This window comes from Armigeres subalbatus, unplaced genomic scaffold (assembly GCF_024139115.2).
Source record: "Armigeres subalbatus isolate Guangzhou_Male unplaced genomic scaffold, GZ_Asu_2 Contig1293, whole genome shotgun sequence".
Taxonomy (NCBI): domain Eukaryota; kingdom Metazoa; phylum Arthropoda; class Insecta; order Diptera; family Culicidae; genus Armigeres; species Armigeres subalbatus.
Genome location: NW_026942060.1, coordinates 23,284 through 38,834, shown reverse-complemented (window position 1 = coordinate 38,834; position 15,551 = coordinate 23,284). Strand labels below are relative to the sequence as shown.

General features: G+C 43.2%; 2 protein-coding genes across 2 annotated transcripts; one reads left to right on the top strand and one right to left on the bottom strand.

The window, feature by feature from the left end:
* Window positions 1-1,093: 1,093 nt before the first annotated feature.
* Window positions 1,094-3,023, top strand: LOC134202595 (gastrula zinc finger protein XlCGF57.1-like). The gene is made up of 2 exons (XM_062677612.1): window positions 1,094-1,300; window positions 1,366-3,023. The coding sequence occupies exons 1-2, from the start codon at window positions 1,136-1,138 to the stop codon at window positions 2,917-2,919; spliced, it is 1,719 nt and encodes a 572-aa protein (XP_062533596.1). The 5' UTR covers window positions 1,094-1,135; the 3' UTR covers window positions 2,920-3,023.
* LOC134202594 (GPI transamidase component PIG-T-like) lies at window positions 2,937-4,951 on the bottom strand. The gene is made up of 2 exons (XM_062677611.1): window positions 4,674-4,951; window positions 2,937-4,612 (listed from the first exon to the last, which is right to left on the bottom strand). Exons 1-2 carry the CDS (start codon window positions 4,843-4,845, stop codon window positions 3,045-3,047), a joined length of 1,740 nt encoding a protein of 579 aa, XP_062533595.1. The 5' UTR covers window positions 4,846-4,951; the 3' UTR covers window positions 2,937-3,044.
* Between the last annotated feature and the right edge of the window lie 10,600 nt (window positions 4,952-15,551).

Genomic DNA, 15,551 nt, shown 5'->3' with positions numbered 1-15,551 from the left:
TCCGTGCAGTGCCCTATTGATGGTGTTGGTTTGCGTGGGAGAGCTATCAGATTCGTCAAATCGTCGTTTGAATATTTCTCGCTTAACTTTTCAAAAGGACCTAAGTAACATTTTTATCATGAATTAATTTGAGTACTGCAATCGAAAGCTTTCATGTTGTTCTGTTGATTGCGCTATTCAAATTAATTCATGAAAAAAATGTTACTTAGGTCCTTTTGAAAAGTTAAGCGAGATTTGTTTACAAAAGCAGATAAGTCGTTTTGAAAATTTTGTCTTGATTTCCTAGACCTGTGCAGGAGTTCATGAAATTCACTCACCCGATGGATTTTGACATTTGAGCGGGTCGTCTTCTCGAACAAAAGTTCATTTTGCGTTCATTATGCGACCCGCTCAAACGTCATAATTTCTTGGGGGAGTTCATTTTGCGTTAGTCTATATGGTCCAATGCACCGAATGAACACAATGACGTTTGAGACGGGCGCTGTTTACTAAAAATGAACACTTGCATGAACTCGATGAATGAAAAAGTATTCATTCTAAGTAAACAGCGCCCGTCTCAAACGTCAATGATGAACTCGGTGCATTGGACCATGGTCCAATGCACCGAATGAACACAATGACGTTTGAGACGGGCGCTGTTTACTAAAAATGAACACTTGCATGAACTCGATGAATGAAAAAGTATTCATTCTTAGTAAACAGCGCACCGCTCAAACGTCAATGATGAACTCGGTGCATTGGACCATTAGGTTCTGCAGCATGACGTCACGAATGAATTCGGTCCTCGTCGAATGAACTTTTTTGACAGTTCAGTAGTACTTTCGACTGACTCCGACAAGGGTCGAGTTCGTGATTGGTTGGCTGTCGCTGAGTCCAACAAGAAGTACTACTGGCCTGTCACCAGATTGAGGTTACGTTCAGACGCTGCAGAACCTAATTGTTAAGTATGGGAGATGTTAACCGCCATTATAAATGATCATCATCGGATGCTTCGATGATGCTTCATTTTTTGCTGATGACAGTAAAGGTTATAAACAAAACGCGTTTTGTCCGTTCTCTTTTTTTTTTGTTTGTGTTGTCAAATTGACGGCTGGGACCAATGTGATCCATCTCGCCTTTTGTCCGTTCTCTCCGAATGAGTTCGGATTCGCGGGCACGGGCAATAAAACCGAATTCCAAAAACATGGACATCCTCCAAACTGTGTGCCGTATCTGCGAGTCCCAGCAAAACCTTTGTGATCTTACGACTCAAGTGAACGAAAACGTTGCCGAAAAACTGTCCACCTTGACTTCCATTCGGGTAAGTAAATTTTAAAAAAGCTGAGCGTTTGTAGATTCTTTTTCATTACCATTCGTATGTGGCAGATATCTCCGGAAGATTCCTTACCGCGATGCATCTGCCTGGAGTGCATTGGATCGCTAAACTTGGCCTATGATTTCCTGCTGCGATGTGAAGCGTCGGAACAGCGATTGCGTGACGCGCTCCGGGGAGAAGCGGAACCGAATCAAAAAGTCGAGATCGAAGAAATGGGCCAAGAAGATGAGGAGGAGGAAACGGCTACGGCAGTGGAGTTCGTGGTGAGTAAATCAGACGAGGAGGTGGATGATGACGATATGGCGATAGCGATCGTTCAGGAGGAAACTATGAGCATGGTAGATGATGCGCAGTTCTTGTACGAGACTGTGCCCATGAAATACACAATCGAAGAGTACTTGGAGGATGGAGATGATGAGGATGTAGATCAAGGCGAGGAACACGCACAGACGGAGGTTGTCGTGGAAGAAGTGGAAGTGCATATGCCGGAGGAAATGAGCAACGAGAAAGATAAACACTTTTATTGCGATACTTGCGGGTCCGGTTTTGAGAAATGTACGGATTTGTATCAACACATTAAGAGCCATGGAAAGGCTCGATATCAGTGCAAGGAATGCGATCGTTGGTTTTCGCGACGGGCACATCTGCAAAGCCACGAAGTGATCCATACCGGAGAGAGGAATTTCCACTGCCATAGATGTCCAAGTGCGTACAAGAGCAGTCGCAACTTGAGGCGGCATGTGAAAAGTGCTCACCTCGGGGAAAAACCCTTCGTGTGCGATCTCTGCGGGAAGGAGTTTTCACAGAAAACAGTTCTGGAAGCACATCATAGCACACACGTCCAGGAGAAAAACTACTCTTGCGAGGTTTGCCCGAAAAGGTTTAAGTCGAGCAAATTGTTGAAGCTGCACGTTATTCGACACGTGAAGGGGTCCCAACCGAAGCAGGAAACGGAGCCCGTGGAATGCGATGTTTGCCACAAGGTCTACTCGAGTAAAATGTCTCTGAAGAACCACAAACTGATTCATTCGGATGCCAAAATTGCGTGCACGTTCTGTGGAAAGAACTTTAAAATTATGGCGCACCTGAAGGTGCATCTGCGAAGTCATACCAAGGAGCAACCGTACGAGTGCAACCAATGCCATAAAAAGTTCGGTTATGAGACCTCGCTGAAGACCCACCGGTTGGTGCATTCGAACGAGCGACCGTACAAGTGCGATCTGTGCGATGTGGCCTTCCGACAGTTGAACCACCTGAAGGCACACAAGTTCCTGCACAGTGGTCAGAAACCGTTTGAGTGCACGGTGTGTAAGAAGGCGTTTGCATTGCGAGGCAACCTGACGATCCATATGCGCATTCACGACGGGCCGGTGGGGAGTCCCTTCCAGTGTCGGCTTTGCGTGGGCAAAAGACTGAACGATTCGAACGCGCTGAAGCGGCATTTACGGGCGCATCCGAATGCGAAGGTGGTAAAAACGGGAACCTTGACGGTTATAGTGGAGGAAGGCACCCTGGAGGAAACGGAAACAGGTGATTTGGCTGAAGATGGGCGAGTTAAGGAAGAGATTAGTATTGCCGATTCGTTTTTGGAAGGTGATAGCTAGTTAACAAAAAAATCGGAGAAATTATTCAGATTGGTGTAATCGTTTTGTCTGTAGGCTTCGAAATACTTCCATATTTTAAATAGATTAAAAATGACTTAGAATTACTCTTGTGTGCACAACTATCCTTACTTAGCTTCTTCGGTAATACTTTCAGTCTTCTCCTTCTCATTCTTGTTACGTTTCTTAGCAAACCAGCATTTGATCTTATCCATCAGCTTTGGTTTGGCCGGATCCTTGCTCTTGGCGACGATTCGCTTGGTGGAAATGTTGTGGATTGGTCCGAACGCCAACGCGACCACGGTGCAAGCCAAACAGATCACGTTGTACGGCATGCTAAAGTCCGGGATGGGAAGCGTCAGAAGAAGCGCTTCCGTTCGTATTTGCAAGAAGTAGCCACTCGGTTGGGTTGCGTTGAACGATTCCCGGAACAGGGAAGCCTCTCGCGGCAAGGAGGTATAATTGCGTGCAACTGGGAGCAGCACCGAGATAATCGAGGGTTGCAAATAGTGTCCATGGCTGGCATCCGGCGGGTACTCTTGCCACTTGAGAAAGATGTAGTCGAAGTCGATCGACAGCTCTATGGTGGAACGGGTTGGAATGGTCAAAGCGATCTCCAGGTGCGATGGTCGCTCCCGTTGCCGACCCGGAATGTATTTAACGGTACGTGGCTCGATCCGTTGATCCCCTCGAGTAACCTTGAGAGTATGCAAGTAGATCGGCACGAACCAAGGAATGTTCTCGAAAATTATCAAATTCAGACTCGCCCAATGGGTGTTGGTTATTCGCGTTACAATTCTTCCCCGTTCCTGACCTACTCCGGAGATGTAGCGTTTTGAAAAGATCGGAGGTTGTGGTGTCATTACGACCACGCCGAGATCGTTCTTATCCAAAGCAGCCACATTGAACATTCGCTGCTTCTTTTCATACTCCTTCAAGTCGTATTCATACAAAACGGAATTTGCGCCACCTCGGGTTGACCGAATCACATTCGTTGGCTTTTGGGACATTTCGTAATCCTTATCAGTAACGTCCACGTAAACCTTACTGGTTGTGGCCAACACGCACGCACCTTCTGACCCTTGGCCGAACAGTTTCCTAATGGACCAATCCTTCCCCCCGAATATCCGTTGATCCTGAACCAGGCTTACACTTTGACGCACTTCTAACTGGAACTGACTGCATTCTGCATCGACACACAATTTCCGCATATGCACGGCCAGTGAGTGATAATTGCCCGAGTACAAGTGGTCCGCTGTCAGTAGCGAGACCAATCCCTCCCGTAGCTTGCAGGGCACCAGTTTCTTCCATGGGGTCAAATTCTCCGTGCAGACAATCTCACGCGGTAGCGCAGCATAGCGTATCTTCGGCTGGACCATTCCGTCAAACCGATGCGTTGTTGGTCGCAGCGAGTACTGCGGGCTGAAGGTATTAGTCTTGTCCACAAAACTCAATGAAGCGCAAAACAACCCGGATAGCGTTCCGCACAGCTGCTTCCATTTTTGATCTACTCCCGCGTCGTCTGCCGGTGGTTCGAACCATGCCCACACTTCTGCTCCCGGTCCGGCATCTACTACTGGGAAGCCCCAGTTCTCGTAGCGCCAAATCCCGTTGGTGAAGCTCAGATGCAACTCGCTAATGCCGTAGTGGTAGAACAGTTCCGTCAACGATCGCGACACCAGGTGGGTGTGCAGCACTGAAACAAAGCAGAAGACAATGATCTCGTGTTTCAAACTACATTCGTAAATGCTACTCACAGCTATCATTATGAGTGACATCCCAGCGCGTTGTGAACTGGAAGTAGCTGTACACGAATCCATCGGGGAGTGGCTTGATTAGAAGTTCCTCGTCGAACACGTCGTTAAACTGCAGAGACGGGTGCAGTAAGGTGAGTAGGGATAATACGACCGTCCAACGCGGTCGGAACATACTGGCTGGAGATAATCCTTCGCTTTTAACACCGAATCTTTTTTAAAAGGGAAATAACATCAACACCATATTATACAAACGCTCGCAGATATCCATCCATCAAAGCGCTCCCATCCCCATCAGCTGTTACTTTGACAGCCCGCATAAATGAATCGTCTCACATCTCTTTTCATATATGCACGGAAGAAATAAACTATTATGTACCACCTTAATTCACCCAACCTCAAACATCCGTACACTCTGAGAAAAATCTAATACTAATGACACACTGATGGTATTCGTACCATGGTACAAGTTGTACCACAGGTGTGTCGCCTTGTACCATGCTGGTACAACGTGGAAAACCATGGTACAATATGTACTAGGGTATATAACCGTGGTATACCACGGTCCTTGTACCACCAGTGTGTCTTTAGTATAAGGCTCTGGTCAGAAGATATTTTAGTTACTAGATAAAGATTGTCGCTACTGTTCCCTTTGTTCTGCTGTCCGAAACATGTGTGGTACATACCTGTCAAATCGTATGGATTTTCCTTCTTTGACATTTAGCTCCCCTATCCTCGCCAGCAAAAGATGTTCCGGACAGCGACGACAGCGACAATCTTTATCTAGTAACTAAAATATCTTTTCTTTGGTCCGATTCGCGAATTAAAATCAAATTCAACTTAAAAATGACAGTTCAATAATTTCCAAATAACCCTGCTCGCGGAGCAAGATTACTTTTGACAGATATTGAATCATTTTTGATAGATGTTTTGTTGGTCTTGCTGGGTAGCACCAGCCATTCTTATGAGCGGGGGATTTCATAATTTCCGAACTGTCACTTTTAAGTTTAATTCGATTTTAATTCACGAATCGGACCAAAGCCTAAATACTAAAATAGAAAAATAAATACTAAAATACTAAATAGATTAAAAAGTCATTCTAATAAGCCATTTTATGAGACAGATTCGAACAGCTGATCGAAATTTTGAGTGGACGGCTCGGTCTTTGTTTTGGTAAATTTGCATGTAAACCATCATCATTTTGTCATCATCATCATCATTTCATTTTCGCAAATGTTCCTTGTAAAATGTAAATATTAGTATTTGGTCTCCTGTCATTTGAGCTTTCTATAAAATGGCTTATTGGCTATTCGCCTGGTTGACCCCGATTTCGTATATTGTCGGCGTAGCACCAAGTTAGAATTCGGAAGTCGGGACTTCCGAACCGAACTTTCTTCCGAAGTTTTATTTGTCAAACTAATTGATGCGTTGTTTAGCGCATCTTTAGGCAAATCCAGCGCACTACTTCCGAAGTTGGAAAAGTTGCCTGTATCTGGAGAAAAATCCAACTTCGGTATAAAAAGCGGTATAAATTTATTCCGGATAGACAATGGGTCGTATGAATAAAAATTAGTAAGTTCAACTTTACTACATTTTCAGTAGTAAATGTCACTTGTGGAACATATTCGTATGAATAAAAGAGACTTTACTACACTACACATTTCGAACATACTACAAACAACTGATTCGGTATGAATAAAACAAGAGTTTACTACTGATTTCTTGTAGTCTGCTCAAGACGTTGCTACTCATGTTTCAAATGCAGATTATTCATCAGAATCGAAGCGAATAGGCTTTGTTCTTTAAAATAGAAGTCCAATATGCCACATAAACGAGCTTACACTGAGGAAAAAATCCATATCAAGTTTGTGTGTGAGCGATATAGATTTTTGCAATAGCTTGCAAATGCACTTTATGTGTGGGCCTTATAGAAAATGTATTAGTGACGACACATATAATTTATTTTTTACCACCGATTAACTTTATCGTGTTTTGTTAATAAAATCAAATGGATGTTTGACATAAAATTCATTTCTTGATTCGTTTAAAATTGTCTATACGAGCATATTGATATTCAACGCATGGAAAAATAATTAAGCAACTCAGGAAGAATTATTGGATTAATTTTATTTCTTTATCTTATTAAAACTTCCGCTTCCGCATCCACTTATTTTCTGCGATCATCTATGATTCTCGCGTCATCGTATTTTTGAGCCCCAGCAGCATATACACAGCAAAAAAAGTTGTTGAATATTACATCGAAATCGATGCAACCCGTTGAATGCATCGATTGTGTAAAATTACATTCTACGATGTACCCGCGAGCTTCCTGTGTAATCCAGAAAATCGATGTAATATTTGCGATGTAGTAAAATGCAACGTAAACAAAGCGATGTAATAAAATTAAGATGTAAACATTCCACAAATTTTGCTCTTTCAATAATAAACAAAACAGATTAGAACATCATATTTTATTTATTGAATATGCAAATATGTTTGGGACAAACAATGTTCCGCACAGTGTATTTGGGAGTATTTAAATATTTATATTCTCCAGGGCAAATGTGTACCTCAGTACCAGTGGCCATCTTGTACCAACGCAGATTGTGTACCATATCGCTCATCAGCAGGTCGAACTCCGGTCGTTGTCCTGGTGGTTTAAGTGTTCGGGTGGAGGAACTGTATTTGGCCGTGTAGAGTATCATGCGCACCAATTGTAGCCAGCCTCGGAATGTTGACACCGCAAGCCTACAGAAAAAAATGATTGACCAAATATGTCGTTAGTACGAAATGGGGGTTTAAATCCTCTTTAAATCATTACCGGATTCCGAATAAAGAGTTCCCGGATTCGAAAGGAAACACTTCCCGAATACCTAACGGAATCTCGACGGAATTCCATCAGGAATCGCTACGAGAATTCTGTACAAATCGCGACAGGGATACTTTCGGGAATCCATTCGGGATAGCGGCGAGAATACTTTCGAGACCGCAGCAGGAATTCTTTCGAAATCGTGATGGGAATTCTTTTGCAGCGCGACTGAAATTCTTTTCGAATCGCAACGGTATTCCTTTCGGGTTCTTTACGGGAATCCTTTTTAAATCGCGAAGGGAATCCTTTCGGGGTCGTGACTGGCATCCTTCCAGGATTGTGACGGTAATTCTTTCGGAACCGCAACGGAAATCCTCTCGGGATCTCGACAGAAATCCTTTCGGGATCATTACGGGCATCTTTTCAAGATCTCAAAGGTAATCCTCTCGGAAACGCAATGGGAATCCTTTTGGAGCGCGACTGGAATCCTTTCGAGAAAGCGACAGGGATCCTTTCGGAAAAGTAACGGGAATCCTTTTGGGATCGCTACGGGAATATTTTCAGAATTAAGATGAGAATCCTTTCGGGATCTGGGCGGGAATCTTTTTGGAATCACGACAGGAATCCTTTCGGGATCGCGACTGGAATCCTTTCGCTATCGCAATTGGAATACTTCCAGGATCGAGAACGCGACGGGAACTCTTTTCGGAATTTCAACGGGTATTCTTTTGGGATCACGACAGGAATCCTTTCAGGATCGCGATGGGAATCCTTTCGAGGTCGCGACGACAATCTTTTCGGGAGAACGACGAGAATCGGTTCGGAATCTCTCGGGTTTCCTCTTGAGGTCGCGACGGTAATTTTTTCGGGATCTCGACGAAAATTTCAGATGAGGATTTCAGATGCGATTCAGAAAGTAATCCCGTCGCAATCTCGAAAAGATTCCCGTAGCGATCATGAAAGGAATCCCATTAAAATCCGGAAAGGATTCCAAATGCGATTCCAAAAAGATTTCTGTCGCGCTCCCAAAAGGATTCTCGTCACGATCTTGAAAGAATTTCCTTCGCGAATTCGATCGCGCTGCACAAATAATTCGCTTGGAGATCCCGGGAAAATGCCCGTCGGGATTCCGAGACGATTCCAGACGCGGCCCAGAAAGTATAATCCCGAAACGATTTCCGTCCCGGTGTTGCGATCTTGAAAGGTTCAGCGTTGTGATCCTGAAAGGATTCCTGTCGCAACTCCGACAGGATTCCAATAACGATTCCGAAAGGATTTCCGTCGCGATCTTGGAAGTATTTTCGTCGCGCTCCCGAACAGATCCCCATTGCGCTCCAGGAAGAATTCGCTTGCTGATCCCGGAAAAATGCTGTCGCGATTCAGAAAGGATTCCAGACGCGATCCCGAAATAATTCCCATCGCGATTCCGAAAAGATTTCCGTTACTATTCCAGTAGTGATTCCAAAGGAGCTTCGTCACTACATTGAAAGTGTTTCCGTTGCCGAAAGGATTCCTGTAGCAATACTGGAAGAGTTTTGTTGCGATCCCGGAAGAATTCAAAACGCCATACCGAATGAAATGCCGTCGCGATCCTAAAAGCATTCCCGTCGTGATCCAGAAAAAATTCACTTAGCGATCCCGAAAAGCTTTCCATATCGACCCGGGAGAATTCCTGTCGCGATTCCGAAAACAAATCCTCTAACGATTTCGAAAGGATTTCCGTTGCAATCCCAAAAGGATTCCCTTCGCGTATCCGAAAGGATTCCCGTCGCAATTCCGAAAAAAAAAATCCTGCACTATTCCGAAAATATTCCAATCGTGATTTCAAGGGGATTCTTGCTGTGATTCCGTAAGGATTTTGAAAGTTTTTCCGTCGCGTTCCCGAAATGATTCCCGTCGCAATCACTAAAGGATTCTCGCCACGATCCCGCAAAAAGGCCCGTCGCGATCTCGAAAGGATTCCCGTCGTGATCTTGAAAGTATTCCCATCAAAATCTCAAAAGGATTTCCGTCGCGACTCCGGAAGAATTCCATTCGCGATTCTGAAAGCATTTCCGTCGCGATCTCAAAAGAAGTTTTGTCGCGATCTTGAAAGTGTTTCCGTCACGCTCCCATAAGAATTCCCGTCGTGATCGCGAAAGAATTCCTGTCGCGATCTCGAAAGGATTCCCGTCGCGCTCCAGAAATAATTTGCTTGGCGATCCCGGAAAATGTCCATCGCGATTTCAAACGCGGCCCAGAAAGTATAATCCCGTCGCAATCCCGAAAATATTCCCGTCGCGATCCTGAAAGGATTCCCATCAAAATCTCGTTGTGATCTCGGAAGGATTTCCTTCGCGACTTCGAAAGGATTCTAGTATAGCGTATCCGAAAGCGATGTTGAAAGTATTTCCATCGCACCCACGAAATGGTACCCGTCGTCATCCCGAACAGATTCCCGTCGCGCTCCAGAAAGTATTCGCTCGGCGATTTCGGAAAAACGTCCGTCATAATTCAGAAAGGATTCAAGACGTAATCCCGAAAAGATTCCTGTCGTGATCCTGAAAGGATTCTCATCAAAGTCCCGAGAGGATTCTCGTCGTGTTCCCGAAAAGATTCCCGTCGTGATTCCGATAAGATTTCCGTCACGAAAGGATTTCCGCTGCGATCTCAAAAGGAACTTCGTCGCGATATTAAAAGTGTTTCCGACGCGCTCCCGAAATGATTCCCGTCACGATCACTAAAGAATTCTCGCCGTGATCCGAACGGTTTCCCGTTGCGATCCCGAACAGATTCCTGTCGCGTTCGCGATCGTGTCGCGTTCCAGAAGAAAATCGATTGACGATTTCGTGATTCCGTCGCGATCCTGGAAGATTTCTCGCTGCGATCCTGAAAGATTCCTCTCTGCGATCCCAGAAGAATTCTCGTAGCGATCCCAAAAGGATTCTCGTTGCGACCCCACGAATTCCAATCGTGATTCCGAAAGGATTCCTTATGCGTTGTCGGAAAGATTTCCAGCTGTAAAAGAAAAAGATTTTGTGGGAAGTTATCACTGAGGCTTCCCACGGTACACAGCGGAACCGACACAACTCCCGGCGGGGTATTTCGGACGCGTAAAGTGGACGAGAAAAACAAGCGATTCGCTCTCCGCGGTGGTCGTTTATTTACTATTATTTACATTCAACATTCAATAGACAACAACATATTCACAGGGCTGGCTAGGGATTATAAACATCGTACACATAACATTTGACTTGTCCAACATTCAACACTCCTCCTCGAGGTTTATCATCATTAGCAGATATCACAAAGTCCACAAAGTATTACCTCACAAAGTCAAACAAAGTTCTACATAGTTGGACACTCAGTCTTCGGTACTCTCCCTGCGTCGTCAGCCCCTGCTTCGTCTTCTTCACCACTTGGTCTTCGTTATTCACGACTCATCCGGCACACAGCATCGGGTTTCTCCTCAATATTCGTCCACACAGTCATAAAAATCGGTTTCTTCTATCAGGCGCTCCTCCTCAAGCGAACGCCCATTGCTAGCTTTGCTTTGCACACCCGTACGCCAATTCCGCTTTCTTTCCTCTCCAACTCTCAAGGCATATAGTCCTCCCCGAAGTTCAGCAAGGGCTTCCACTCTTCTTTCGAGGCTAATTATTTCGCACTGCGCTTTGTCGAAGTTCACTCTCAGTCCTTTCTGAGCCAGTTTCCGGACCGAAATCAATCCACTGTCCAGTCCCGGAACGTACAACACTTCCTTCATTACTACCTCGTTCACTTCGCCGTTGCCATCGATACACTTCAGCGTGCCTTCGCCTACTCCGGCAGATTTCACGGTGGAACCATCCGCCAACGTCACATCTCGCTTCACATACACGTCGATTTTGCTGAAGAATGCCCGGTCACTGGTCATGTGGCTTGAACAGCCACTATCCACGTACCAGTTCCCCTGCTGCCGATCGCCTCCCACGCCGAAACAAATTCGGGGGTCCCTCTTCGCTGCCGTTTTCGCTTCCGGCTCCCGCAGCATCGGGCAATTCATCCGGATGTGTCCCGGTTTTCGGCATTGATAACAAATTCGTTCCCTCGCACGTTCGCTTCTTCTTCTTCTTCTGTGCACACTTAATGCCCGGTCCTCACACTCACGGGACATTCCTGCACGCTTCTCCATTCGTCGGTGGTACTCGTCCATCAGCCGCTGTTTCACAAACTCGATCGTCTGGTCCGCATCTGGCCGGCTCTCCAACGCCGTCACCAGACCGTCGTATGACTCCGGCAAACTCCGGTAGATCATCGCGACCTGCAGCGAACTTTCGATCTTTTGACCGGCACACGATAGCCTATCAAAAAGCTCTTCGATGACAAACAGATGCGGTTCCATATCCGCACCTTCTTCGTAGTTCAAACTACACAGCTTCTTCAGAAGCGACACTCGCGACGTAACCGTAGCCTTTTCGTGGTACTTCTTCAATTTCTTCCACACATCGACCGCAGAGTTGGCGTCTTTCACTAACAGCAACTGATTATCTTCGACGTTAAGAATAATCATTGCCCTCGCCTTCTGATCTTCTTTCGACCATCTCGCAGTCTCTGGCTCCGGTTTCTTCTCATTCACCGTATGCCACAGGTCGACACTGATCAGAAGCATTTCAATTTTAATTTTCCACGTTTGGTAATTCTTATTACCCAAACGCGCGATCGAAACTTTTTCAGCCATTTTGAAATCGTTCGTTTTCTGATGGCGCACACTGTAATCCCGTACACACACGAAGTCGGTACACAACAATGTCTTCGATCACCACCGGCTACAGTTACAGCTCGTTGCACAAAATGGTTCTCAGTCCGCACTAATTGCTTCCGAATCCAGCTTCGATGGAACGAAACACAGCTGGCAATCCGGACACTAACCACCTCCCGGTAATCACTATTTACCATGTACAACTTTCTCAGCTGCTTTAACCACCCACTGCAGCACAGTCTAACGAGTGGAACAAATTTGCTCCCGCCGAACGACAAGCACAAAGGGTAACGTCCGCGGGCAAACTTTCACACTCCGGGTCTATTTTCTCAGCGAAATCCACCGTTTTCTCCACTATCACTGGGCCAATAACCTGTGGGAAGTTATCACTGAGGCTTCCCACGGTACACAGCGGAACCGACACAACTCCCGGCGGGGTATTTCGGACGCGTAAAGTGGACGAGAAAAACAAGCGATTCGCTCTCCGCGGTGGTCGTTTATTTACTATTATTTACATTCAACATACAATAGACAACAACATATTCACAGGGCTGGCTAGGGATTATAAACATCGTACACATAACATTAGACTTGTCCAACATTCAACAGATTTTCGTTACATTGCGTTAAGTATACAAAAAACAATTTGCCGTACCATAAGCTATGTAAATAATTTAAATTAAAGACAAAATAATACATATACTGCTGCCGTTTTGAAAAAAATCTGAGACGCTAAAAATGACACCGAACGGCCAACCTGACCGAACAAAACAAAGTCTGAGTCAGTGTTGCTATATTCAAAATTGCCTTATCTTCTAATGTGATTTTACATCAAACTTGTGTAATACTACACAATCTCATTAGAATTCCTTGGTTGCATCTGTTTGTATGTAATATCCCGGATAAAAAGTATAATTCAAGACAAAATTTTCAAAACGACTTATCTGCTTTTGTAAAAAAAGATTCAGACGACGATTTGACGAATCTGATAGCTTTCCCACGCAAACCAACACCATCAATAGGTAGGTGAAGGACTCCGCTACCTATTGATGGTGTTGGTTTGCGTGGGAGTGCTATCAGATTCGTCAAATCGTCGTTTGGATCTTTGTTTACAAAAGCAGATAAGTCGTTTTGAAAATTTTGTCTTGAATTAAAATATCATAAATTTTACTGTAACAACACCATGTAAAACAAAGGATTTACCATTAAATATAATGGAATTTTAACAATTAAATCACATAGGAAATAATGGTTTTCCACGATAAAATGAATGGTAAATGGGACTTTTACAATAAAAAAGGGGGGTTGTTATGTATCTTTACAATAAAAAAATCGAAAATTTTCCATACATTTTTCAGAGCAAAACAATTGATTCAACGGTTCTCCAATGGGACGATTTAGAGGGACAAAACCATAGAAAATAATGTATGTTAAATGTTTTCTCTCACTTTTTTTTATTGTTTTACAGTAGAAATATAATGAAATTTAGAATACATTTTACTCTAATATTACAATAAAAATACAATACAACTTTATGTCCTACAATTTATTTTATCTATACGATTTCAATTTAATTTTATTTTAGTATAGGCTTAATGTTCAATCAGTTTGAACTTAATTTTACTTTAATTTCAATTCAAAGTGATTCAACAATAATTTGAATTTAATTCCAATTTATTTTAATTATATTTGAATTTCATTTGAATTTAATTTAAATTTTGTTTTAATCCAGTTTTTGGTCGATTTCAAATAAGTTTTCATTCAATCTCTAACACATCAGGTTATGTATGAACCTGTAAAAAATGTAAATTATAAAAGCATGTCAGTTTTCTTATATAAAGTACTCAGTTATTATTGTATCTAATTGGTAAGATAGGCCAATAATAGCTGCCGAACGATATTCAGTCTTACGTGGTCTTACCATAAACTTCCTTCTGAAAAGGAACAAGGATACATGTTAACAAAAAATGTGCTTCGGCGGTGGAAATTAAGAACCCCTTCCTAAAGGTACTTTAAAAAGTTCTCTCGCATCAAAATCATCCGGTATTATGATGTTAACATTAAAGATACTCACCACGATACAGCAGCCTATGATCCGCCGCTTGCACACTCCCAGAATCCGTAATGAAGGGACACTTCCTGCACCACAACATCAGTTTCATTTTTTCATACACGGACAGATAAATCAACCCAAACTTTGAGTTCAATATACGCACTCATGAGAATATCGCAGAGAAAATTTACCCAAATTTGGGTAGTTTTCCCTTTCCTTCCCATGATTGCTATCAAAACTAGAGCAAGATGCAAACACCTCACCGTGGTTGCTCAGCCCAATAACCCAAATTTGAGTAAATTCCATATTCTCTATTTTGGGTTGATTAAGGTCCGCTTTGGATAAATTAAACTCAGCTTTGGGTAAATTGTTTACATGGGATTAAAGGCAAACTACCTAGAGCCAGAAAAGTCATTTTACTCAAATTTGGGTTATACTAAAGACACACTGGTGGTACAAGGACCGTGGTATACCACGGTTATATACCCTAGTACATATTGTACCATGGTTTTCCACGTTGTACCAGCATGGTACAAGGCGACACACCTGTGGTACAACTTGTACCATGGTACGTATACCATCAGTGTGTCATTAGTATTATTGGCCCAAACCACGGTTTTGAGTGCAAACAACCCACTTTTGGGTAGTTTTGGTTTTCAGTGTACCACTAATCATATACACAAAACGGACACGCTCAAATAAATCCAGCCAATCTCCGAGTAAAATGATATGCAAAAGTTTTCGTTCCTTTTTATATTTTTAATTCCACATGGTCATAACATGAATATTTCAAGACCTGAAATAAAAAGCATTTATTTAAAAATCGATAAAACTTTTTTTTTCATTAAATAATTAATAATTAAAAAGAGTAACAATCTATTGTATTCAATTATTATTTCATTAATACAATAAACAAATTAAATGTTTAAAAATTATATATAATTTTTTCTTCAAGATGGATTTTCTGATCACCCAGTTAGAATACTTCCCACTCGGAAACGTCTTCTAGAAATCTCCCGTGATATCTCTGAGACAAAAAAATAAGTCTCCTAGATATTTTTGGTCGATTTCTAGAACCTGTCAGACCTCAAATCCGCCTCAAATGCAACAACCGTTTAAACCGGTGTCTACCTCAAATTTTAGACGAGTAGACCGTTTGAACCGGAAGGGATTTGACATATCGATTCTCTTAGATAACGCAGAGATATCTAATAGACAAGGGTACCACAGTTCTTCTAGATTTTTGCTAGATGTGGTAGAGACATGGGTACCTATAGTGATTCTTCTTCTTTTTGTTCT

What these genes read in the sequence shown, in the direction of transcription:
- LOC134202595 (XM_062677612.1), top strand. Translation starts at nt 1,136, where the DNA reads ATGAGTTCGGATTCGCGGGCACGGGCAATAAAACCGAATTCCAAAAAC. An exon ending in CCACCTTGACTTCCATTCGG is followed by an intron (nt 1,301 to 1,365) that starts GTAAGTAAATTT and finishes CGTATGTGGCAG; the next exon opens with ATATCTCCGGAAGATTCCTT.
- LOC134202594 (XM_062677611.1), bottom strand. Translation starts at nt 4,845, where the DNA reads ATGTTCCGACCGCGTTGGACGGTCGTATTATCCCTACTCACCTTACTG. An exon ending in TGTCACTCATAATGATAGCT is followed by an intron (nt 4,613 to 4,673) that starts GTGAGTAGCATT and finishes GCTTTGTTTCAG; the next exon opens with TGCTGCACACCCACCTGGTG.